The sequence below is a fragment of the Nannobrachium achirus genome (assembly GCF_963921795.1).
Source record: "Nannobrachium achirus genome assembly, chromosome: 13".
NCBI lineage: Eukaryota > Metazoa > Chordata > Actinopteri > Myctophiformes > Myctophidae > Nannobrachium > Nannobrachium achirus.
Window position 1 is genome coordinate 29386346 of NC_137833.1, and position 26521 is coordinate 29412866.

The following is a 26521-nucleotide window of genomic DNA, read 5'->3' on the forward strand; positions in this document are numbered from 1 at the left end:
TTGCTTCTTTTGAATTGGAATCGTGAATTATTTCTTGTTATTTTTAAATTGGAATCCTGAAATGTAACATTATGATTTAATTTCCAACGCATGTATTTATATACTCATGTTAACTTTATGAACTTAAATACAAATACATTGGACATAAAAAAAAATACATTTTAATACTACTAGTCATTAAGCTGACGGAATTAAAGCAGGTCATGTTTGGAATTGTAACAGCTGAAATCAATAATATATCAGTATTCCGGTATCAACCTGCGGGCCGCATTAAGTGAAGGTGGGGGCCGCATGTGGCCCCCGGGCCGCCAGTTGCCGATGTATGCCTGAGGTGATAGAATGATGAAGCAGAGACCCCCTACTTACTACATAATGTGTGTTGCCTCTGTCTTTTCTGATACAGATTTTGACACGTGCACACACACACACACACACACACACACACACACACACACACACACACACACACACACACACACACAATCACACAAAACATGTGCTATGTGAAGCAGGTATTTACAGGTTAAAGACAGCTGGGTCCTTGCTCTGAGCTCTGACAGCCTGAGGGGAAAAATCACACCCGTGTGAAGTGGAGCTGTGTGTGTGTGTGTGTGTGTGTGTGTGTGTGTGTGTGTGTGTGTGTGTGTGTGTGTGTGTGTGTGTGTGTGTGTGTGTGTGTGTGTGTGTGTGTGTGTGTGTGTGTGTGTGTGTGTGTGTGTGTGTGTGTAGATCATGTGTACCGATTTTTGTGACATTTGAAGAAAATATGTAGGAAAAGGAGCAAAAAGTGTGTTTTGGAGAAAATTCAAGATGGCGGAAAATCTATCCTGGCGCAAATGGGCGTGGCCTATATGGGGAGATGCGTCTTGACCCAAGGAATCCAGGGAAAAAAGAATTTTAATTTTCCGATCTAGGGTTCAAGAGTTACGGGGCAAAACGTAAAGTGGGCCGTTATAGCGCCACCATGAGGCCGAGTGATGTAATTATTTTTGGATTCATTCTTAAAATCATTATGAATCTCCTCTCCGAGGTTTGAAACTGTAGCTCCTATGGTTTACGAGAGAAAAATACTTGAAAGTGATTTCTTGCATTGTCCCATTATAAGTCAATGGGGACAATTAAGCGTCGTTTTTTGCCGATTACGTTGGCATGGTAAGGCGGATCGGAACGAAAGGTAATAGAACACCATTCCCGGCCGAGCCGCACATTTTGATGTATATATTGCGCGAGTGGCGTAAATGGTGCGGCACTAGTTACGCGCCGAAGTCAGGCTACATACACACAGACACACACACAGACAGACACACACACAGACCCACACAGCCACGTATAGGGAGCTGCACACAGCTCCAAAAAAGATAGCTATAGTATAGCAACAGAAGGGAAGATAAACCAGTAAGGCTCCCTAATCGGGAGATAAGCGACCGTAGGTCACTTATCTCCACAAATAGGGCAAAAATGTGTTTTGCCAAAATCTTCCTGGTCCATGTTGATGACATGAGTGTAGACATACTGTGTAGTGATTTTCGTGATTTTAGGGCAAAATCTGTAGGAGCAGTGTCCAAAAATGTGTTTTTAAAAATCGGCCTGGAGGTGGCGCTATATGGGACAGATTCATGTTGATGGGATGAGTGTAGACATACTGTGTACCGATTTGCGTGATTTTAGGGTGAAAATTGTAGGAGCAGTGGCCAAAAATGTGTTTTGCAAGAATCAGCCTCATGGTGGCGCTAGAAGAGGGCCATGTGAGAAATGAGGTGGGGTCTCCGCGCCGGCAAGGCGGACGAATAGGTACCGGCCCCGGCTGTCCCGGTCGCTCCTAGCCGGAGTTACGGCATTTTATGTGAGCTGCAGTGTAGGGGGTCCTCCACTGGGGGCGCCACCACTTTTGCATCCGTTCTGGAGCACCAGGAGTCGGTGGTCCCCGGGAATTCCCCGTGAGCAGCCCCGTTGGGGTGGTCATTTGGTCATGTTTGCGCATTTGGTCATTTTTTACATCTGGGGGTCCCCCAGGGACCTGGGGGTCCCTGGAGCTCCGGGGGTCCTTGGAGGTTGTAGTTTGGCAGCCAAGGAACGTGTGTGCAAAATTTGGCATGGATCGGGGCAACGGTTGCGGAGATATAAGCAGGGAAAAAGTGTGACGTGTGAGGTGTGACAGACAGACTGACGGACGGACTGACGGACTCACTCACAGTTTGTGCAGGTTTTGATAGTAAATGCGACCTACGGTCGCAATAAGAAGTGTCTTACTTTTCACTGAGGGCAAACCTGAAAGGATAGCTGGGTTGAAATAAGCATCTGCCAAGATATTGTATTGACTGTTGTTTTCTTTGGCACCAATAAGACCAATACTTTACTGTATACAGTAAGTGCAGTGTAAAATCATTAGGGCTAATTAACTCCGTACAAATATAATAAGACCGTACAAATATAATCAAACTGACCTTTAGGTGCATTTGGTTACATCTGTCCTCTCATCAGACCACTTAAGCCTCATATAATATAGCCAAACCTTGTAAAGGCGCCATGGTGGTATAAGTGATATTTTATTTAAAGGTCTATATATTCTATACATCTCTCCAGCTTTTAATAATCAGAAAATGCATTCTCAGGTCTGGAGGATAGCCTACTAGTTTATCCAATCAGGGGAGAGAACCACACAAAGATAATTTGTGTGAAGATATTATCATCCGGATTTTTCTTTGTCCTGTAGTTGAGATGTGTCAATGACGTGCTCCTTCTGTATAGGCGTAGCTGCTGGGGGGAAACCTCACATGTCCCAAACCGTTACTTATCAAGAAATGGAAGGACATTTTCCAGTAAATAGTGAAAATAGAAGATCTACAAGTGATGCACTGAGCTTGTACATCGGCTATTTTTTACAACAAAAGTAAAAGTACCACAAATGTTTGAAAATAGCAGATCTAGCAGATCGCAATGTGTTGTGAGCTCATAGATCGTCTATTTTCAAATAGCCTAGGTGTAAAATGGAGGTGTAAAGTGGTTAATTATATATTTAATAAAATCATTTATAGGTATAAGGTATATCTATATAGTTTTCAAATAATTGTAGTGGAGTAAAAGTACAAAATTTGGATCCGAGATATAGTGGAGTACAAGTAAAATTATTGGAAATTGGAAATGTTCAAGTAAAGTACAAATATCTCAAAATTGTACTTAAGTACAGTACTTACTTAGTTACTTTACACCACTCACTGTACGGTAGATGCAAGGTTTCCACCCGACGGCGCCGACATCCACCAAACAGCTTGTGCATTCACACGTTTGCTTCTGTCATGCCTACTTTCACACCGCGCTTCTCTCACATAATGGCAATATCTCACATGCTGTTGTGAGGATCTCACAGCTAAACATCTGAACTCCAGCGTCGGTCGCACTGAATACTGCAGAGCTCAGGAAAAAAAAAACACTTTATTCACGCGCGCTTTATTAGTATTCACTCTCATCATCATTATAATGCGTTAATGGTAATCACTGCTAAGCTCTGCGCATATGTCTGCTCGGTCTATACTGTATACTTTAGACACTGTAGGCTGCTGCTTAACAGCATCGTGGCTTAAGATCAGACATATTGGTTCATTCCAACTATTCCATCTGTTGTTTACACTGTACACTCAGTTTGTTTTAATTTGCTTGTATAGTTCAGGCTTTTAGCTCAGTCACAACGCTGTAAAGACTCGCTCAATACAGAGCTTGAATTTCAGTACTGGTTCTACGTAACCCATTTAGAACGGGTACACATTATAGTGTATTATTATTTTATGCTTTAACTATTGAAAAATAGCAGATATACAAGCTCACAGCACGGCACCGAGTGCTGCGCTGCGAGCTTGTAGATCTGCTATTTTTGAAAAATCATGAAAATTTGAAGGTTTTTGGAAAAACCCTATTTTTCTATGTCAGCAATCTGGCTATCCATATTCAAAGAAAAAGGTCCTTTTCACATAACTGGAGCTCAGTTAGTCTGTTCTTGAGAGACTACTATGCCAGTGGTTCTCAAACTTTTTCACGTGAAGGACCCCCAAAATAATATGTATTTGGCGACGGACCCCCATCTCAAAATATTTAGTTCCAGGGACCCCCCAGAAGCAAAATTTGAGTTACAAAGCAAATAGCAGATCTACAAGCTCGCAGCGCGGCACTCGGTGCCGCGCTGTGAGCTTGTATATCTGCTATTTTTCAATAGTTAAAGCATTCAATATCTTGTGAACAATTAAGTGAACATGAATCCCCTGCCATTCTGTTGTGAGGAGTAGAGGACATGTGAACATCGGACCCCACACTTCTCTCGTGTCAGTCTGCATGGAACAAGCTCGTTTCAACGAGTGGCTGGTTGTTGTGACACCGTTGTTTCTGACTTTCACATTTACATAAAATATGAAATAAATGTAATAAAGTTCCCTTTAAAGTGGATTAAAACCATGCTGCTGCAGTGTGTTAGAAATACTCTGGCGTCATTGATATTCATGTGTGTGACAGAAGTTGTACGTAAAGAAGCCAAAACTCTCTCTCTCTCTCTCACACTAACGCGCGCACGCACACACACACATGCAGGCACACACACACACACAAACACACACACACTGTATATATTAGTATATATTAGTATATATATATATTTATATTGAAGGCTATGCCCCAGGCACATTAATAATATCCATATGTACAGTATGAGTCTTCACCTCGCAGAGGGAATATGATTCTCAGTCTAATATTTAGGGTGTTATAAACGCTAAGAATCTAAGAACCTTTATTTTGAATATTCATAACATGCTATAAAATGGAAACCGAGGCTTTTTTTTTTGTTATTGTGTTTTGAATATCTATAGAGAGCCTATTTTTAGTTAAGTTTGGAGAACTAAGCTCAATGAACACCCATAAATTAAAAATAAGGCTCTCTCAGCCTAAAGCTAGGAATAAAATATATTCCTCCTTGCTTTAGGCTCAGATTTATTTAATAAATCTTGGGTTGTTTTTCCTTCACGCAGTGTGATTCTCCTGCTGGAGTCGATATCTAGTGTCTTAGATCCAAAAGTAAGATTTAATATTTGCCCGAATACTGTGCCAAGGAGTTTATTGAAACAACAGCTCATCTTTCCCTTCAATCAAACTGTTGGCAAAGTTGTCCCCGCGAAACACAAACATTGGGTACAGTATAACACTGACACGAGCTTAAAAATGACTATTCTATGCTGCCGTTTCCTACTGTGCTTTGACAGTGCCCATGATGAACACAGTTTAGCATTTCTTTTTTTTATTATTATTATTTTTTTTTTGGGCCAAAACAACCCTTATGGCATTCAAATTCTGCTCTCAGTATGAACCTGAATGTGAAAAAGCAAATATCTCTGCAATGGTTTCGCGGCTGACCGGGGTGCTGCCTGGACTTTCAATCAATCATTAGAAGTCGTTTCCTCCTAGCTTCCAGCACTCGAAAGCTGGCCGCTGTTGGTGGCTGATTGTGGGATGAGAGAGCCGCTGTGTGTCTGTGTGGGAGGATTCTACTGTGGATGCTATGGGAGTAGAGGCCTCTTTACCTGGATGTGACCGAGAGCAGGCCACAGACAGCCAGGGGACTGGCTCTGTAATGGGATACTAAAGCCAGCCACGATGCCCCCCGCGGGGCAGATGAAGAGGAAGAGAGAGGGTTGGGAGGGACAGACAGATAGATGGACGCAGCAGGCTATCACAGCCATTTCAATTTCAGTGCAGCATAGAGAGAGCATGCAGCTAAAAAGTTCCTGCTATGAGAGGACTGACACTGTTGGAGCTCACCATTCCTAACGTTTCTCTTGCTTTCTTCTTTAAACATTTTGAAGTTTATTTTATTTATTTTTATTTTGTCGCATGTCATTATAGGCAAAAACTTTCAAAGAAAAATTGGTTAAATAGTGGTTAAACATATTTTCGTTCTGTGTACAGTATATAATCTTTATATATTTATTTATGTAGCCTAGTTATTTATTGTATGCCAGGATGAGTACTGTTTGTCCGTCCGTCCGTCCGTCCGTGGCATGAAGAATATCTTCCCAAATATTTCACATTGACCTATTATAGCGCCACCAGGAGGCAGATTTTTGCTAAACACATTTTTGGATATTACTCCTACATATTTTGTCCAAACATCACGCAAATCCAAACACATTCTCTAGTTATGTGATCAAGACAAATCTGTCAGATTCTTCATATTCCATCCTGATTGGCTAAGCTTGGGATCTGAAGTTTGCAGGAGTGGTCCATCCTCAAATCATGAATGCAGTGTCCGATTGCCATGAAACCTTGCATTGTCCTGATGGAGACCTGTGCTCTGAGGATCAACATTTTCTATAGTTTATTTATGTATGTATTAATTCCACAGAGACAGAAGATTGTATCTTCATTATCCATTCAAGTTTTGACATTTTGTTTGCCTGTTAACTCCACTGAGTTTCCTTGGTCGCCCGTGGTGTGTTAAATATTGATTCTGCTTTATTTGTGTGCCACTGTCACCCGCTATAAGAGATCCTCACTATGCTAAGCGCACATTCACTTTTACAAGTGACAATAGAGTAGAGTATGGTGCTTAAAAGAGATCCTTGTCATGTTCCTCCCTCTATCACGATCTATCAAATCCCTTGTTACACCTGTCAAGAGGACTGGTTTTAATATGGTGTGTGTTTGGTTTTATTTTTGAGATGTTATTGAATTGTGATGTACTTTACTTATAGTGGATAGATACATTGGTACAGCTTGTAGTGCAACAGCAGAACAGGTCTACATGAATGACTCTTCTGGAACTCAACACACTTACCCCCAGATGTATGAAGAAGCCATACAAAAAAGTATCATAGCAACTCATCCACACAACACAGCAAGGTTGACATTTTTTTTCCTCCCTCTCTCTCCCTTCAAAATGCAATGCTACACTCCTCTCGGAAATTGCTTCTGTTGAAGTGTATTATGCATTCATGTCCTTTCTCCGGCAATAGCAGAGAGGGATTTGGGGCTTTTCCTTAATTGGCTGTTTTGTGGCATTTGTCTTGGTCTTTGGTTAACAACGGGACACTGGTGATGTAAATGCAATTCTGGAGAGCAATGTGACTCTTGCTAGTGGCTAAGAGTTGTCAGCACACAATTAACACTTGGCATAACAACGTGTCGTCTACTGTATAGCGTGGGCGCTCGAGGGAGCCGGCTGCTGCCAGTGGCTGTAGACATTAGGCAATGCCCGAGTTTTACAGCTCCTTACGCTGACTGCATGGAGTCTCCAGGCACAGCAAGTACACCAATCACAGCTCCACCCGGGCATTGTGGGTGAGTACCTTTAGGGTTACTTACAGACTTCTCTTAGTCCGTGCAAATACTGCCTTTATTGTTAATTTCAGTTTTTGCTCGGATCCTTATCGTTAAACACCTCTTCTTCTTCTTCTTGCCTGGTCTTTGCTGCTGTGATTGTAGGTCGCTGGTTATCAAACAGCTCTCTGTACCACCGACCGCTTCAGCACTGAATAACAAGACGGAACAAAACAAGCCCCTTGGGTTGTGCACTTCAAACCACAAGATCCCCCTATACAGAACATAATGCAGTAGAAGTCGACTGATTGTCCTTGGATTCTGGGCAAGGCAAATTTATGTGTGTCACTCTAACCGTATTCTGAGCTGCTTTTGCTCTATAAGAAATGAATTTTCAATGCTGTTGTCAGACCTTTTTGTCAAGTGATACTTGTCGGAACAGGTCATGCGACAAAGTCTAAAATAGCCTTTAGCTTCTTTCCCCCATCTTTATCGAGCAAGGCCCTCCTTCAATTTTCACACAGCCCTGAAGAAGAACACAGGATTCCAAAGCACTGACATTCTCCGGTCATTTGGCTGAAGTTGGGAGAATACACCATTGTGCACATCCCATTATGTTGGTCACCTATGGCCCGGAACGCTGCTTCAAAGAGAAAAGGGCCTCATCTAATAAGCTACACGGGGAAGATACATTTTCTGTGCTGCTTTGAAGCTGCTCTTTTGATCAGCTTCCTCATCCCATTTCCTCTGCTCGTATCGGCCCACGAAAAGAAATGGGAAAAGAGTCGACTCCGGGCGGAGATGGGATTTGTTGGCCTTACTGAGATCTGACAGTCCAGTGTGAGCAGAGATGGCTCACACTTCAATTCTACTGCAGGGTTCCCCAATAGGCGGCCCGATTTAAACTAGTGTTTTCACTAATTTAAATCATTTCTAAAATGATAAATTCAAAACGAATGGTTTTGGACATACAAGATTTTCACCCGACAACGACGAAAACTGTCGCTGGAGTAGCGGGAACGCCACCGTCGTCCCCTGCAATGTTGTGGCCCTCGGCTTGGTACCCTAGACATAATTCGGCCCTTGGGGAAAACTAATTGGGGAACCCTGGTCTACTGTATATCAGCCCTGTAAAGTAAATTTAGTATTGTACTTAAATACAATTTTGAGGTATTTGTACTTTACTTGAGTATTTCCAATTTCCAATACTTTTACATCTACTCCACTACATCTCAGATCCAAATATTGTACTTTTACTCCACTACATTTATTTGAAAACTTTAGTTACTATTTACTTTGTAGTTTGATTATTATTACGAAAGATTAACCACTTCAGCCATATAGCCCATTCATTTGGCCACTTGAAAATAGCCGATCTCCAAGCTCACAATGTGTCGCAATGCGACGCATTGTGAGCTTGTAGATTTGCTATTTTCAAAATATTTGTATACATTTGAAAACTTGGAAATGGGACATTCTACATAATGAGTCCTAATACTGCAATATAGAAATACTCTGTTACAAGGTAAATGTCAGGAATTCAAAATGTACTTGAGTAAAAGTACGAAAGTGTTGGCATCAAAATGTACTTAAAATACCAAAAGTAAAAGTAAATGTTTGAAAATAGCAGATCTACAAGCCCACAACGTGTTGCGATCTTGTAGATCAAGTATAAAATAGGGCTAAATGGTTTATGTATGTCTTATAATATTGTAATTTATATCTGCAAAGTAACTAGTAACTATAAGTTTTCAAATACATGTATTGGAGTAAAATTACAATATTTGGATCTGAGATGTAGTGGAGTAGAAGTAAAAGTATTGGAAAGTATACAGTACTACAGTATAGCCACTCTGATCTCTGTGGGTTGTCAGTCTTCTGTAGGCAAGTAGGGGAAACGTAGTGTGTAATACTACCACCACAAATCAGTCCATACAGCATGTCTAATGATCATGCCTCTCTTCCTCTGACCTTTCCATGACAGACAGCTGTCCTAACAGGCCTGCTCTATATTCATTCCTGCCTTAGATGAGCACTTGAATCATATTGACCGTTCTGCCCATGATCTCTCATAGAAGAAGAAAAAAAAAAAGAAACATATTCCCAATTGCTGAGGAGTCTCATCATAGCTGAACATCAGGCAGTCAGTCAGAGTACTAGAGTTCAAATGTGCCAGCGAGCGAACGCGGGCTGCGGCAGCGAGATGCGCCGCTCTCTCCTCTAATAAACGTGCTGCTTATACAAATTCCTTCATGCCTGATGGTAGCCGTGGCATGTCCCACTTTCATGTAGCACCGGGCTTCGATAGCTACTCGTAGAGTCGGGGCTTAGCGCGGTCGCCTTGGCCGTGAGTCTCTGTCTCTGCATTGATGTCATAACCACAATAGGTGTCAGAGAAAGCATCAACATGCAGTTTCCCCCGCCATACGCACACAGACAGTGCAGGGAGGATCCAAAGATTATGTAAAGTAATTCACTAAGTGATGAGAGCGGAGCAGGCCACTGCTGACAGCAGGTTTAGCAGGTATGTAGGTCACGCCGGGGGAGGCCTCTTTTGCATTTCTCCCTTTCCATGTCTATTTTTTGCGTTGTCTCCCGCTCTCTTTCACTTAATCACTTATTCGCTTACCCCTTTCATCTCCACGCTCCTGCTCTTCCTTCTCACCTCTTTGTCTTGTGATGGACCCATGTTTCTCTCTCTGAATAAGTCCATAACAAAGCGAGGCGAGGAGGCGACTTGGTAGCAGGAGAGAAGGAGAGCGAATTAGATGGAGACATGGGAGACGAGCGTTGCCTGTGGTCATTTTTACCTTTGTATTTGTGGAACATGCGCTGTGAACTGCGCCCCCCTTTTTTCTCTCTCTCTTGTCTCGCTTTGCCCTCTATTTTTCTTACCTTCGTGTGACTCTCAACAGCCTCAGACAATTAGAGGTGGTTGGTGCAATATGAGCAGTGGTGGACAGTAACAAAGTACCTTTACTTGTGTACTGTACTTAAGTCCTTTTTAAATGACTGTAACTGTTATACTGTACTTTACTTTACTTGGGTATTTGCATTTTTGGACACTTTGGACCCGACTCTCAAAGACAAATATTGTACTTTTTTACTTTAAAAACTTTAAAAGCAAGTAGTCCAGTACTTTAGTAATATTTGACCAGGAGTATCTATACTTTGACTGGAGTATTGTCGTCCATCACTTCTCACAACAGCTTCAGACAGTTAGAGGTGGTTGGTGCAGTAAAAGTCAATCTGGAATCACTTGTGATTGGCCTTTCCGAACAGTTTTTCTTTTCAATGCTGACCTTAATAGAAGTTTAATTTGATGCTCTGTTGTTGTAAAACTGTGGTGAATGATTCAAAACAATACCTTGTGTGTGAGCTTTTTGGCAAGCTTTTCCAAACAAACAAATGGTCCAATCTGTAGCTTTAAAGTTGCTGTTTGTGCAGTTTGTGAATGAAGTGGCACAAATCACATTGTGGTGTTCAGTGGCAGGTAAAATCTAGATGGCACCCCCCCATCCATTGACAAACTGGTTGCTTGTGTGCATGTCGAATGGTGCAATGGTCTGCTCCTCCTTTGTCCAAAACGAAATGGCAATCGTTATAAATTCTGTACTTCAGCTACAGTATAAGTAAATATTTATAGATGTACTCTAAAGTAACCTTGGGCATTATCACGGTATTACAGTACACCAAGCTATATAGAAATCCTGAAGGTATGATTTTCAATACCATCAATGAAATGAATTTGTTACAACAGGAAACTTCTCATAGAGAATAATTATTATAATTATTTGGAAGTAGAAAATAAATAATCTGTCAACTATTTCGGCTACTATACTGTAGGTCTCCTTGCTAATCAGTTAGCTGAATATGACTAGATATGCAATCATGAAAATATTGGCATGAATAAGAGCTTTATCTTGAGATAACTTCCATCTGCAAAAGCAGTTTATTAGCCACATGATTTTATTAAACTTTGGAAATTGAATACAATCGTCAGAAGAGTGACAAGATAGAACCTCTGCGACTCCACCTTGAAATGCATGGACAGCCCAGCATCCCTGTACTGTGCCACGCCCAACTCAAGCGGACTGCACTGTTTGTACACACAATCAATACATTCATTTATAAAAAATCCCCAGAGGGTTTATTTAACCTGCAAAACATCAAGGTGGGTCTAGTATGATCCACCCCCCACAGTGTAGACTGGCCAGGGTTGGTTCTGTATTGTGATGTAATAGCACATAGCAATGTGAGTTGTGATTTTGATTGATTGATTGAATTTTGGAATAACAGTTTGCAAATACTATAGTACAGAGGTATTGGTCAACTTTGAAGGAGACAGACTTACTGTACATAGTACATACAGTACAGAAAAATACTGTTCTAGATGGTTTGGCCTTCAGTCTTGTTGAAAAAATTATGACAGTGATGATTTTTTAATTAAAGTCAAGTCAAGAGTCATGTTTCTATAAGTCAAAGTCAAGTCACAAGTTTTCCCTTGTCTAATGAAGTCACAGGCATGAGAATTATGCCACTGTTCTGACTCATGTCCACTTCACGTTTACCAAGTCCACATCTCTGGCCCTGACCAGATGGTGGTCTGTTCTCTTTTCCCTTATTCAGATTACTTTCGTGTTTTGTCATCTTGTCAAGCATGTCCCAGCCCCGCGTAATGAGCTGGGGCCTTTTCAGGCTGCATCTGTGCCAGCATAATACAGCCGCCTCCGCAAGGTTACCCAAACCCTCAGGAGACCACAATACCAGCCTAGTGTCCAGAACCCTTCGCTCTTTTCATCTGGGGAAGAAAGGCAGAATATTGATGAAGGCTCTTGTTTTTTTTTTCGCTGGATGAAGACTTAACAAACAGGCTTGTTTTCATCTCTCCAGGTCACAGCTCAGTGCTCTTTAATTGGCTTAGATTATGAGACAGCGTACCATCTCACAGCAATGGAAACTGACTGCTATCGAGAGCTGCCTACTCCAAAATCCTTTTTTCCACCTCCTTTCTAAGTGTGGCGCTTCATTCAGTTAAGCTATTTCTCCTGCCGTGCACTACAACCTTTAACATTTACATATGAAAATAGGCCTCTGTCTGCATTTACCAGCTCATTAGTTCTTTTGGTCAGGCACTTGTTGAGGTTCTGCCCGGCTCTTGTTTTGCTTGAGAAGAGATGTCTGTAATTATCTCTGCTGTCGGAATATTGGCCTCAAGGCTATTAGTCCATGCAGGGTTCAACGGGGGGCCCTTTGTTACTTGTTTAATATACATGGCCCACATAAGGATCCGGCTTAAGTCCTCCATAGAACACTCAGCCCTCATTCCGAAATTAATTCTGCCCTCGTCTGCTGAAAGGACACCGGCATTGTTTTCTTATCTCTTTCTCTCAAGATGAAGTCCTATTGAGTGAGCGCCACCACCTCGACTCTCCTCGAAAAATAGAAAGGGCCGACAACTTTTATGAGATAGTCGATCAACTCGGGCCGATGTAAACCGTTTATGGAACCTGAGAAAGACATTGCCATCGGCACCATTCGACATGTGTACAAAAAAATAGGTAGATAGGTTTATTGCAGAATTTGGGCAGGCCTTTAACAGTAATGTCTGCACTGCTATAGTGTTTAGGATCACGTGCAGGGTTGTCTAGACTTTAATTAAATCAAGTAGCTCTCGGACAGAGAGGTTGCAATGAGCTCTGGCCATTGTTTGGGTGAGAGCAGCTGGACACCTGGGATCAAGGACCTGTGTTTTCCAGACACCGCAGAGCTCTGGAGAGCTCAGAACAGCCGGGACCAAGCTCATCGGTTCAGAGATCAGACAGGAAATTCCCCCGAGGTACTGAAACAGTGGGGGCACCCATGTGGGACACACTTCCATACCTCCATTGATTTTTTCCCCCCTTTTTTTCTGTTCCACCTCCTCTCCTCCAAAAGAGAGATAGTATAAAAGGCAGTGAGATGTCCCGGTGCTGTGAGGTAGCTCTGGGACCAAAGGCTCCAACTGTTCCGCCCCAGGCGCCTGTCTGAGACATTAAGCAGACAGTTCCCATGCTGCTGTGTGGGCGACCCGGTGAGCCTGGCTCCCTTATGGGCTGACTGTAAACTGGACTGACAGCGACATAAAGGTGCCTGGCAGCAGTGACGCTGGCACTGATGACAACAAATGCTGTCCTCGGTCGGGGAGACAAAGATGATGGACCGTAGCGGTCGAAAGCCAGAGTTGATAATATGCATTTCAGTTAACTGTGTGTCACGGCAAAAATCGGACCCTGCCTTTTGTTTATCTCTCGAAGCGCCGGTATTTCTGACACGGCTGAATATTGTAGTGCAGTATTAACGCCGCTGACCAAGGAAAGCCTAACTATGGCTTGTCTAATAAATGAATGGAAGGTGGTGGAGGTAATTTTCTGGTTGTCTGCATATGAGGATGACTTATGCCCAATTCTCTTCCTTCCAGTCTCGTTCCCTCTGATGTGTGCATATGCGAGCGTGCGCCCACACACAATATGAGCACATACCCCTTCCTCATGAGTTGGATTTTGTCTCCAGGTTGTTTTCACTGAACTTCTGACAGACCGAGGAGACTGGAGACATCCCGCCTACATCAAGGAGCTCATCACCGGCTTCCAACCGCGGTTGAGAAACTTTTCATTAACTAAAGTTTGGCCAGTAATATATTAAAACTTCTCCTGCTGAATTCTAACTTGTGTGTAGAGGAACACATCTCTCATTTAAAAAACATCACTGTGATACCATTGCGAGCCACAGCTCCCACAAAATAATAATGTTGGTGGGAGCTTTTTGGAAATGCCTAAGCGATCGATAGTATACCGTAAGTTAAGTTAATTTGTGAATGAAGCGGTAACACAGCATCCCATGTATTAATGGCTGGTTAGTGCTGCTCTAATATGTCTCCTTGGAAATCAATTAGATATAGATTATGGAGTTATACAAAATATTGCCAAATGTTTTAACTTACTTTGACTTTGACTTGACTTTGACTCCCATCTATAAAAACAGTTTATTAGCCTCATTATTTCATTCAACTGCTAGTCTGTCACCACCACCCACGCATAATCTATGATGTATATTTGTGTGGGTGAGGTTTGCATTCTCTACCACTATTGACCATATTCACACGGCAGCCCAGGCAGCTTCTATAACACTTGATGTAGCTTCCCCATAACGGAACCCTAAAGCGGCATGTGACATGCCACCAATGTCACCTGTGCCACCGGCATGCCCGCTTACTCTATGTCACTAGCCTGGGATCGCTTCCAATTTCGGGCTTTGATTCCAGTTGGTAGTTCCGGCCAAAGTGTAGGAGGGACAGCGAGTGCATTTTCCGGCAGCGGCACCTGCCGCGGCATTGCCAGAAGTGCCGACAACAGCCGCGGCAATGATCCGGCAGGTACCGGCAGGTACCGGCAGGTGCCGGCAGATCCGGCAGGTGCCGGCAGGTGCCGGCAGGTGCCGGCGGATCCGGCAGGTGCCGGCGGATCCGGCAGGTGCCGGCAGGTGCCGGTGGTCCCCGGCGGCTCCGGCAGTACGGCGGCAGTGTCGGTGGTCCCCGGCAGAAGCAGTGGTCCCCCGGCTGCTTGTTGTAATACATTATTTATGTTCGGTGGTCCGGTGGTCGTGGACAGGCTGATCCACTCGTCCACAAGCTGGTCCACTGGTGGTCGACGTTGGTGGGGGGGTGGGTTCAACAACAGCGGCAGACGCCTCCGCAACAGCGGCAGATGCCGCGGAATAAGAATAATTGCTGCGGCATAGGAATCAGTGCCGGTGCCGGAAAGTGTATTGGCTCCTTCTGGAGTGTAGTCCGTTTTGAATACAAAATGACGTAAGATGTCATCCGGTCTAGACCGGATCAACCATCCTGTTTAGAAAACGAATACCAGGCTTTCTTCCAGAAAGGCTGGTGAGGCGAGGTTAGTAGGTCACCAACATGACAGCATAAGCGATATGTCGGCGACATAGGCAGCATGCTTGTGCCTACAGTATGTCGCTAGCATGCCCCCTAACTAAGTTTCCGACCTGTCGCCTATGCTAGTGGCATGCCGGTGTAAATGGCCTTCTTATGATGTACTAAAGCACCCCCAAGCTCCCCCTATAGTGCCGCTATGTCCGGTTACCTAAAACAGCATAAACAGTTTAAAAAAGCACCGACATGTCGCCTGTCAGTGGCATGCCACTGACATGCGAACATGTCGGTGGCACAGGTGACAATGTCAGTGGCATGTCACATACCACTTTAGGATCTAGCTGTCACTCACAGAAATTGCAATGCATTTGAGAGTGCACATACAGTAATTTTCGCCATGAGAACCTCAGCAGAAAGGAATGCTTCTCAGGATGTCTAATTGAAGAATATCGTCACTGTCGGGCAGAAAACTTGTACCTCCCAAGTTTCAGATTTGTACGTTTTTCCGTAAAGTGAAGCCTTGCCTCAGCACACAAGACTGTCGCAGAAAACTAGTGAAGGTGTTGCGTGCTTATAGATCGGCTAGTTTCAGTATGTCCAAACAGTTATGGACATACAAGGTTTCCACCCGACAACAACAATATGAAGAATACTTTAACGTCAGTGTACACACAAGGCAATTGAAATTAGTCTTTTCATGTATCCCTCCTACACACAAACCCCCACACATACTGTGTTTCTTCAGAGAAGTCAAAGAACAGGATTGCCTAATGCCTACAGTGCAGTAGCCCCTGGAGCAGTTGATAAGGGTTCAAGCCTTGCTCAAGTGCCTCAGGCAGAGATGGTGGGCACAGGGCAGAGGGCACCATAGATTTAATACCAGACACCATCCACTTGGTATTAAACAGCTGGAATACACCCACCTGTCAGTGCTGGGAAACCAGCGACTTAAAACTTTACAGTTAATATCAGGCCTTTAGACGGATATTATACTGTCTAACTTAGTGGGTACTAGAGTAGGTCCCCTGGTAATCAACAAGACAATTAAAGGAGAATTCCGGACGAGTGCTTTTCTTACCGTAATCTATTATCTATTAACCAGTCGTAGAGGTGAACAATTTAATAAATAAGAAAAAGGAATTGTTGAGACATACAAATAAGCAATTTAGTGTAAAATCACGCCTCTCGCAGTCAGAGCTGTGTTGGACTCGAGATGAAAAAAATAAATAATACTGTACAGATTCTGGGATGATATAACATCATTGACGTAATAAAACAGCTAGTCCGTTATTCTCCTTTAACCCCTAACAGCCCTCTCAGCACCCACCATGACCACCTGAGCAGACTGGGTGAAGCAGAAACTGAATTTCCCCTGTGGGACCATTAGGTCCCACAAAATGTCATAATAATGTGTGTGGGTGTATGCGAGTGTGTGTGTGTGTGTGTGTGTGTGTGTGTGTGTGTGTGTGTGTGTGTGTGTGTGTGTGTGTGTGTGTGTGTGTGTGTGTGTGTGTGTGTGTGTGTGTTTTTTTGTGTCTCATTCCTTGCTATATTGTGCTAACTGGAACATAAAAATCACACCTAGCGTGAAGTGAGCGGTGCTAATTTCATTAACCATCCCACAAAGCTTGGACAATGTGACCCTGGGCGTACAAACGGACAAAGAGGCCAGGCGTAGGACTAGGAGCTTAGCTCCTTCCAGGAGCACCGCTCAAAAATATACAATTGTACAATTCATTATTTATTTGTGGGATGTGCTGTATCCCACTCAATCAGTTCCGCGCGGTCCAGTTCCAGAAACACTGGAGTAAGCTGTCTAGATTGCTGCTGAGGGAGTCACATTGGTCCAACTGTTTTTCTACTCCACTATAAGCTCTCTGTGGACTATGCCTCCCCTTCCACAGGACCTTGATAGGGGCCTGTTTCTTACTCTCTCTCCCTCTATCTTGTTTATGTGTTTGTACGCCACCACACTCACACGTCTCCCTATCTTAAATGATTGAGCCCTTGTACTGTCAGCAGCACACAGGAGCCATATTAGCTGATCCCAGGCAGGTATAGAGCCTGGGAGCAAGCTGGGGCTGGGGGCTCCGATCAATTGGAATTCCGAGCTTTTCTTTTGCTTTGTTTTGATCAGTGCTGGATATTAGGAGGAGAAGGTGCCACCGTAGCACCCAGGCTTTGATGTGATTACCTGGGAGAGCGAGAGAGAAGGGAGCGAGAGACAGAAAGGAGCATCTGGAATGAGGCCAGTGCTACAATGAGCTCCCGCTGCCACATTACCATGTGCCACACCGCACAGTAAAAACCCTGAGAGTTAATTTAACCCCTGGAAACCAAATAGGTCCTAGTGGTCCATTTGGTGCTATACTCTCAGGGTGAATTTAACACTCAGGATTCTATTGCGTAGCTCATTTAAAACGCTGTATTTGCCTCTGTTCCAACACGAGGCACAACATTAGACACACTGCACGCGTCTTTAATGTCCGTAGTAGCGCAGTAAACACGTGGAAACCTGTTAATGCATGACACATCATGTCAACGTGCATGCTTGATAACATATCCTGGCAAGAGACGCACTGACTGTAAACCTATTATTTTTGTTGAGTTATCACACAACATCTCGCAGGGCAAAAAGGAATTGGGCAACAAAATGTGCTTCTTTTGATTGCTTTTGATAACACAGATGGCATTGAACGGCGTTGCGATTTTCTCTCCGTGACTGGAGTTGTGTCTCAGACGAGCAAGACGAGACAGAAGAGAAATGGAATCCTTGCGTCGTCTTTCCCCCACGCGTCATTGTTTCCTGCTGCCCTGCTGTTGTTGTTGCCACAGAGCAGGATTCCATTCCATTCCAGAGGGCTGCAGCAAGATGAAAAAAAAAAAGTTTAATGTTGGAAATGCATTCGTAATTCATGTCCTCTCCAGAGCACCCACCCTTCAGTTTGAGATTGCGATAGGATGGGTATGTGTCGGCCTGACCCGGGATCTGTTCCTGTCGAGTGCTCTCGACGAAACAAACAGGCGCATTCCAAAAACAATGTAAAAAAACAAAAAAATTAAATCGTCACTGTCGGGCAGAAACCTTGTATCTCCAAGTTTCAAGCGTGTACGTTTCTTGGTAAAGTAAAGCCCTGTTTCTTCATACTGTCGCACAAAACTAGTGAAAATAAATAAAAATTATAAATACAAAACGGTTTTGGACATACAAGGTTTTCACCCGACAACAACGAAATGCAGCGGCCTGCATTTCCCAGTGACAGCTGGTGAAACAGCTCAGTCTTTGAGAACAGACTTGCTTGCTATAGATACCCAACAGAAAAGCATTTTGAATTATACACTTCTTCCAACATTCCTAAGGAGCTGTATTTGTTTACATCATTGCCAGGCTGCATGCCTGGGGAGACTGGTTGTTTTTATGGCTGTGCTTTGTTTGGGTGATTATTGTTGGGGGGGGGGGGGGGGGGGGGGGGGTTCTGTGCAGTGTTGCCAGGTTTTGTGAGAGGAATAAGCAACCAGGTCTATGAAAACAAGCCCTAAAGAAGCGACTGTAGGCCACACGATGTGCATTGGCTATTTCAAAATAGAAGATCTACTCCAATGCAGATCTGCTATTTTCAAAGAAAGATCTCTGAGAAAAAAGTGAAAATTGTGGAATATTTTAAAATCCACACAAATCTTGTATGGGTGTCTCTGGCACAAAATATTTTCAGAAGGAGGTGGACTATGGACTAGGCCTATACATATTCATTTGGGGGGGGGGTCCTTGACATGAAAATGTTTGAGAACCACTGGAACAAACAGCATTTGGAAACACGCCCCAAATAAGCAACTAACACCTAATTAGAACCAAGCCCCCCCAAAAAAAAACGCAACCCGCAACTAACCAATATGTACAAGCAACCTTACAGAAAAAGAAGCCCAAAGTTGCTTATAATAAACAGACGTGGCAACCCAGGTTGTGTGTCTGCAGAGGTAAAAGAGAGGATAGAAAGGGGGAAGGGAGGAGGGGGGAGGAGAATGGGGGGGGTGGTCTCATGTTGCCTCAGACCGACGGCAGTCTGTAATTAATTTTGCATGCATCGCTCTCCCTTCTCACATTTGTTTTGTTGCTTCTTCAAGTAGGACTCGTTAGGAAGGCAATGAATTTCCAGGCGTGAGAAACTTTGATGCGCTAAGTACCGTCCACGGCTTTGTTGCGAATGTAAATGCACGGCAGGGAGTTTGAAGTTCTGGAGATGCTTCTTCATCACTTCCATTGGCTGCTGCAGCTGTTGTTGTTGTTTTTTCTTTTTGGTATTTTGGTATTTGGATATTCTCGTGTCGATACCTCACTGATGAAACTTCACCAGAATGTCAATAATATTGAGTCTCTCTTCAGTATTCTCAACTCAGTGGCCTAGTGGTTAGAGTGTCCGCCCTGAGACAAAGCCGAGTCAAGCCAAAGACTATAAAAATGGTAGCCGATGCCTCCCTGCTTGGCACTCTGCATCAAGGGATGGATTTGGGGTGAGTCCCTGCGACATACTAGCGTCATGTCCAGGAGATGCCTCTTGCTGCCTCATGCTACAGAAATAGGAGATAGGCTCCTGATATAGGGGCCACACAGTGCTATTTACTCATACCTCAATATTCTGGTCAGCTACCTGTAGAGAGGATAAACGTAGCCTATATCATTAAATGTAACGTATTATTTTTTTTTTGGGGGGGGATTCCGTGGGGGAATCAGACAAATGTGTACTTGTCTGATTTGCTCTCAGTTGTATCATTGACGTCTATGGAGCTGCTTCTAATAAACTCACCCACCACCAGAGAGAGAAAAACGTCTCCCCTTATTTGTTTATCTGTGTGTATAAAAATATTGATTTCTTAGCTAATATCCTAGTTACACCAGTATTGGTGTAACCAGCACCACTGTGAAGCAGTTTGTTTATGCTTAATTATGAGACTAAGAAAGCAGCAGCCAGTAGGGGTCATTTATCATTGTGGCTGAAAAACACAATAGAGAAAAGATCAGAGAGAGATATTAGTAATTTGTTTTTAAAAGCTAAAAACTTTTATAACACGTAAGGACCGTAAAAAGATTCAATGCATTTTTTGTAAAACACCATAACACTTCCACTTTAAATAGCAAGGCAATAGCACAAAGGCCTAATCAATACAACCTCCAATACCGCTTAAACCCCTTTATCAATTCCCTCGCCATTCAGCCTCTGAAAAACTGAAATGAAGGTTTAATGAGGAAAACAGCGGGGAAATTCACTGGAGTACATGGGCAGTTAAGGCCTTCATTTCTGGTGCATAAAATGTCTTCATCGGAGTCAAGGACTCTAGCTTGACACCGATGAAGATGTACTAAATATCAAAATATTCCCTGTTTTGCTGCCGCGTCATCCTGCTCCCGAGGAGCACCGGACTGCCTATCTAAGCTGATGCACTGTGGGATCTCCTTGTTAAAAGTTTAATGACGTCTGAATCCGTGTCTTCTTTTATGTTACAGATAACTCTGACGTGAACGAGAGCAGCACCAGCAATGGTGGTGAGTTTCCTCTGTTAAGTACTCCACAACAATCGAGTTGTCCTGAGGTTGCGCTGAAGGCCAGAGACTAAAGATCTGCAGCTGCACAGAAGATTATTTTTTCCCACTGCTTTTTCTGCCCAAGCTCTTTCTTCTGCACACCAGTGGATGTTTCTGTTGAGAAAAAACATACACCTGCCAAAGTGCCAACATCCTCAAAGTGAACCTCAGAACAGTTCTTTGTGTGTTTTATTTTTTTGTGATTTCTGCACTACCCAGTGAGCCAAAGACTATTAGACTTCAGTCTAAAACCAGTTTATAACTGGTCAAAAGCATCTATATATAACCGTTGAAATTATTGTTTCAATGTAGGCTAAGCCTAGACGTTGAAAAAACTTTCACTTTTAGCCTAGCCGATTAGACGTATTTAGACTTCTAAATGGGAATGTAATATAATATGTAATATACCGTAATATACCATCCTTGATTAAGTAATTAAGTAATATTATTACTTTTTTAAGGATTAATATGTAATTAGTAACAATATTGCCTAACACTAGTAGGACCACTACTGGTTGACCAGAGGGATCGCATGAAGCTCTAAGAGTAACATCTCCCCTGACCAAACAGAGCTTCACCTCTCAACTCGGCAGTAACCATTTCAGCACTCATGCATGTGGGACACCCACGCTTTAAGTCTCTGCAGGTTGAACATAAATCTTACGGATTGCAGCTTTGATTTAAAACTGAGAGTTTCCGTCTTAAATTAACACTCAGTATTTTACGGTGAAAGTCTTGACAGGGAAGAGGGTTGATTTAGGAAAGCATCTGTAAGTGATGAGAGAGTGAGAACCATCTGACTGTGTGAACTTAACCCACCTCTGCTCAGAGCGTTACTCTTCACTCTGCACAGGGCTCAGTGCTACTGCCTCTTCTTTTATAACCCAGTGGGTCGCAGACCGATTTTTATGGGTCCCTACGTTTTTTGTTTCCTACTTTGTGATTTTAAATGATTGCAACCGTAGGTCGCAAGTTGTCCATGTATCCGTGTATCTTTGACGGTCACGCCTGACACTGTGGTTCCCCAGACACATCACTGTGACATCACAGGTGATATCACAGGTGACATCACCTATGTAAAAGTCCATATATGGGTATTCCCCAGAATCCCTTTTATGCCCATATATGAAGATCCCCGATGTCATCAATATACATCACTGGCCAGATGGCCAAGACATGGCCCATATCTGTGTGGCTGGTTCAGAGAGGGATCTCCATGTATGGGCATAAAAGGGATTGTATGTTGTGATGTCGTGGGAACCACTCTAACAGAATCCTTTTTATGCCCATATATGGAGATCCCTGATGTCATCAATAAGCTCATATCTAACAGGACTTCATATGGGAATGCCCATATATGGAGGAAGACAGCCCATATCTGTGTGGCTGGTTCAGACAGGGATCTCCATGTATGGGCATAAAAGGGATGTACCATATACAGTATGGATCTCCATATATGGGTACCAGGGGTCTCCATATACTGTATGGGTAATTGGTCCGTTAAACATCACTGGCCAGATGGCCAAGAATTGGCGTAACCTAGGTTGCATGACGCCCTGAGTCTTACTTGTTATAATTATTCAAAATATTTTCAAAAAACCTTCCCCAAAAAGCTATATTTTTTCATGAATTAAAAATAAAATTCAACTATTCAAAGAAATATCCTCTCCTCTCCTCTCCTCTCCTCTCCTCTCCTCTAGTGGAAGTGAATGACCAGGTCGAGGGCTCGCAAGAATCCGATTCGATTCCAGCCGACAGCGTTCAGTCCAAAGGTAACAACCCGACCCGACAACGTGCACACACTCCCAAGTACACACATCCCTGTGCATTCTTATTAGTGGCCACAGCTGCCGAGTTAAAATTCACTCCAGCAAAGAGAGAACCCCCAGAGCGGAGCGCTACCGAGATCCACCCTCCCTCTTTTCCACTTTCTAAATCCCATCGACTTCTCCTGCTCTCTCTCTCTCTCTCTCTCTCTCTCTCTCTCTCTCTCTCTCTCTCTCTCTCTCTCTCTCTCTCTCTCTCTCTCTCTCTCTCTCTCTCTCTCTCTCTCCCCCTCCATCCCTGTCTCTCTCTATAGGGGCATGCAGGCAGGCAGGTTTGTACTGTGCGTGCTCCTCCAGGGCCAAATGCATTTGTAAATCCTCTCTTCCCCCATCTCCGGTGCGCAACAGTGACCCTGATATTTTGGTCTAAACTTGTCAGCGTGTCTTTGGAGATTGAGTGTGATGAATTACCCGCAAACTCAACGATCAGGCGTTTAATAAATCAAAACGTGCAATGCATATTATTTTAACGTGGAGGGCCTGCGCAAGGACTGCAGCCAGGGGCAACAATCATGCTGATAAATCATATTTGATAAGGAGATATCTAAAGATAACAACCTTGTTGTTATCTTTGGTTTCTCCACAGAGGCTTTACGAATGCATATCATTTAAATGTGTGCATCTTCGGCGGAGGCTGCAACATTTCTGTCTCACTCTGGATTGTGCGTGTGGAGGGTGGGATTGAGCTATGTGCAGCTTCCAGGTTGCAAAAAGGAAAATCATTAAGCAACTGTTGTGAACAGATTGTCGGTTTCGAAAGAATAGGACAGGCTACGAGCCTGTCTTATTCTTTCTTATTCTTTGTCTGCCAGTGGCAGCACATAAAACAACTTGGCAGAAGCAAATGGGTTAGTGTAGGAAAGTGCTTAAATAACAGCCAGAGACGGTGCCAGCGAAGGCGAGGCATGATGTCAAACAACTATTTGGATCAGCGGAGATGAGGCGTAAGATAAGCGGGTAACACATATAGTATTGTTAAAATCAGTGTCACAAATGTAACACAGCAGACACAACAGACACCCACTGTTAGGTTTTGGCGCTCGGCTCGTGTCTCATTTTACCACCAGCGAGCAGCTTTGGGTTTTTTCAGAGCGATATTTTTGATCGAGAGAGACAGGGTGATATTAGAGTGATACGAGCAGCAGTAAACAGTTACGTTCATGTGAAGTACACACTGCGGCCAAGATCCAGGGTTTTACGAGGTGAACACAAAAGTCTCTGGCCACGGTAATTAAGGTTGATTTACAGTATACTTTGTTTTGCACGTGGGTGGGTGTTGCTTACCGAAAAATATCTACAAGCTCACATTGTGGCGTGCTGCGACGCATCGTGAACTTGTAGATAGGATACTTTCAGCATGCAACACCCCCACGCAATCAAGTATAACTCAGGCCTTACTCATGTATAATCAGTGGTAGAAAAAGTACAATTTTACTTAAAAGTTTATCAATGCTGCAATGTAGAAATACTCTGTCACAAGTGAAAGTCCGGAATTAAAAAAATACTTTCAGTAAAAGTACAAAAGTATCGGTATAAAAATGTACTTAAAGTACCAAAAGTATAAAGTAAGTAGTATGCAGAATATCCCATTTCACAAGTTTTCAAATGTATAAAAATATTTTGAAAATAGCAGATCTACAAGCGTCGCAAAGCAACACATTGTGAGCTTGTAGATCGCTATATAAATAGAGCTGAAGTGGTTAATGTATATTTTGTAATAATGATCAAAATCTACAAAGTAACAAGTAACTAAAGTTTTCAAATAATTGTAGTGGATAATTGTAGTGGAGTACAATATTTGCCTCTGAGATATAATGGAGTAGAAGTAAAGTAAAAGTGCTGAAAATTGGAAATAGTAAAAAAAAAACATTGCACTTAAGTACAGTACTTGAGTACACATACTTAGTTACTTTACACCACTATCAAATAACCTACTGCCTACTATTTCTGTGCAGAAATAACAAAACCCCAATGTTTGTTTTCCATCCAGAAACTGTGGAGAAGACAGAATGAGCAGCTGAGGGACGGACAGTCAACCTCAACTGACAGCCAGCCAGCAAACTGTGTGAAGGCCCACCATGTCCCAGGCAGCCTCAGATCAAGCTACACTGTGGTAGCATGGACTCTGAGACTGGCCCAGGCAAACCCACATCACAACATTCTCCCCCAATTTCATTCACTCCTCTTACTTTGTTTGCTATATTTTCGTCCCTGCCTCACCCCAGTGGTTCTCAAAGTGGATTTCAGGAACTCTCAAGGTTCCTTTATGGAGGTCTAAATTGACCCTTGCAAGTCTGTAACTTTGACAGTGTACAAATGGAACCAAATGGACCCCAAAACGGGTCCATTTGGTTCCATTTGTGCACTGTCAAAGTTAAGGGAGACCTTCAAATTTCCATGTTTGAGAACGACTGCCTTTATCCCTAAACTTCTTTGCCCTTTTTTCTTTTGACATACTTGAAATAGCCGATCTACACCGACACGTTGTGAGCTTGTAGATCAGCTATTTGAAATATTTAAACATTTTTTTCAAAATGGTAAAAAAATAAGTTTAGGGAAAAAAGGGGTAAGGCATAGACGAAAATAGAGCCCACTATCTTTGTTATGACATTTATCATGAGACTCTATCGTCCCTTAAATATGTACGTACATGTATATGTATGTAAAAAAAAGAGAAAAGGAGATAAACAAATAAAATAAACTTTACTATAGGACTCGAACATATCAAGCTGAAAAAAAAGAAGAGCCATACCTCACTGTGTGTTTAAGAGTCATCCAACATTATTGTCAACTGGGTGAGATGAGTTCAACCGGATTCAGTGTATTTATTTGGCATAAATACCCTGTGTGAGAGCATGATGAAGCTATCAGGGGGACCTTTCTAATACAGCCCCAGCACCCAGACACTACAGGCTGGCTGATGCTTAACATCAACCTGTTGCTTTGTTGTTGTTTTGTGTGTGTGTGTGTGTGTGTGTGTGTGTGTGTGTGTGTGTGTGTGTGTGTGTGTGTGTGTGTGTGTGTGCGTGCGTGTGCGTGTGTGTGTGTGTGTGTGTGTGTGTGTGTGTGTGTGTTTTTTTTTTTTTTTCTTTCTTTTGGTTTGGGGTATTTTTTGGGAGGAGGGGGGCATTTTAATTTACACCCACTGGATGTCATCGCTGTTGCTGTGATGATATTCGACAGTGGAATGAATACCTGACAACAAACAGCATCTATAAGCTTCTATAAAGTGCAACACACTGACACCTGCCATGTTCTCTTATATACTGTACGCCGCCGTGTTTCTAGTCCTGTTGCTTGGAGCCTAGTTTATATCTTCTTGTACGGCCGCGTCACTCCAAAAATGAGTTTCAACTGATCTTCAGGTGAAAATGACCTGTTTTTGACCTGTGACGCGGCCGTACGTCAGAGTGTAAATTCAGACCGAAGTCCATGTGCGAGACGCACCTCGTGCTTCAATACAGCGGTATCTCCCAGGACGCTGGTCTCATTGAACATCACTGATCATGCCGGCTGTATCAGCAGCTAGGGCTGTCACCATTATGACATTTTACATGATGATTAATTGTCACTCAATTAATTGCGTTTAACGATTTAATTGTGTTTTTTGTCATTGACAATTACATTTCTGTTTGGCTTGTAGGCTTTGAACTTGCACATGGCAGATATGACACATAACCTAAATATACAAAGAAATTACTGACATATTTGACAACTTTACACTTTCAAAAGAGCATTGATAGTGGAAATAGACGATCTACAAGCTCACGACGCATCGCATCGCTTGTAGATCTGCCATTTCCACAATTTTTTAAATGTTTGAACATTTTTCAACATGTAAACGATTATGATGATTATCACAAAATAATTGCGATTATGTCAAATAATTGCTAT

The 26521-nt window shown here is 43.0% G+C and overlaps 1 protein-coding gene across 2 annotated transcripts in view; it reads left to right on the plus strand.

Moving 5' to 3' along the window:
- Positions 1-24939, plus strand: part of macrod2 (mono-ADP ribosylhydrolase 2) — a 734857-nt gene extending 709918 nt beyond the window's left edge. For both annotated transcript variants that reach the window (XM_080739775.1, XM_080739776.1), the window contains exons 14-16: positions 20724-20762; positions 22502-22573; positions 24618-24939. In XM_080739775.1, the coding sequence (XP_080595901.1) occupies positions 20724-20762; positions 22502-22573; positions 24618-24640 (134 nt within the window). In that variant the 3' untranslated portion in view covers positions 24641-24939. The remainder of the gene's footprint in view (positions 1-20723; positions 20763-22501; positions 22574-24617) is intronic.
- The last annotated feature ends 1582 nt before the right edge of the window (positions 24940-26521 follow it).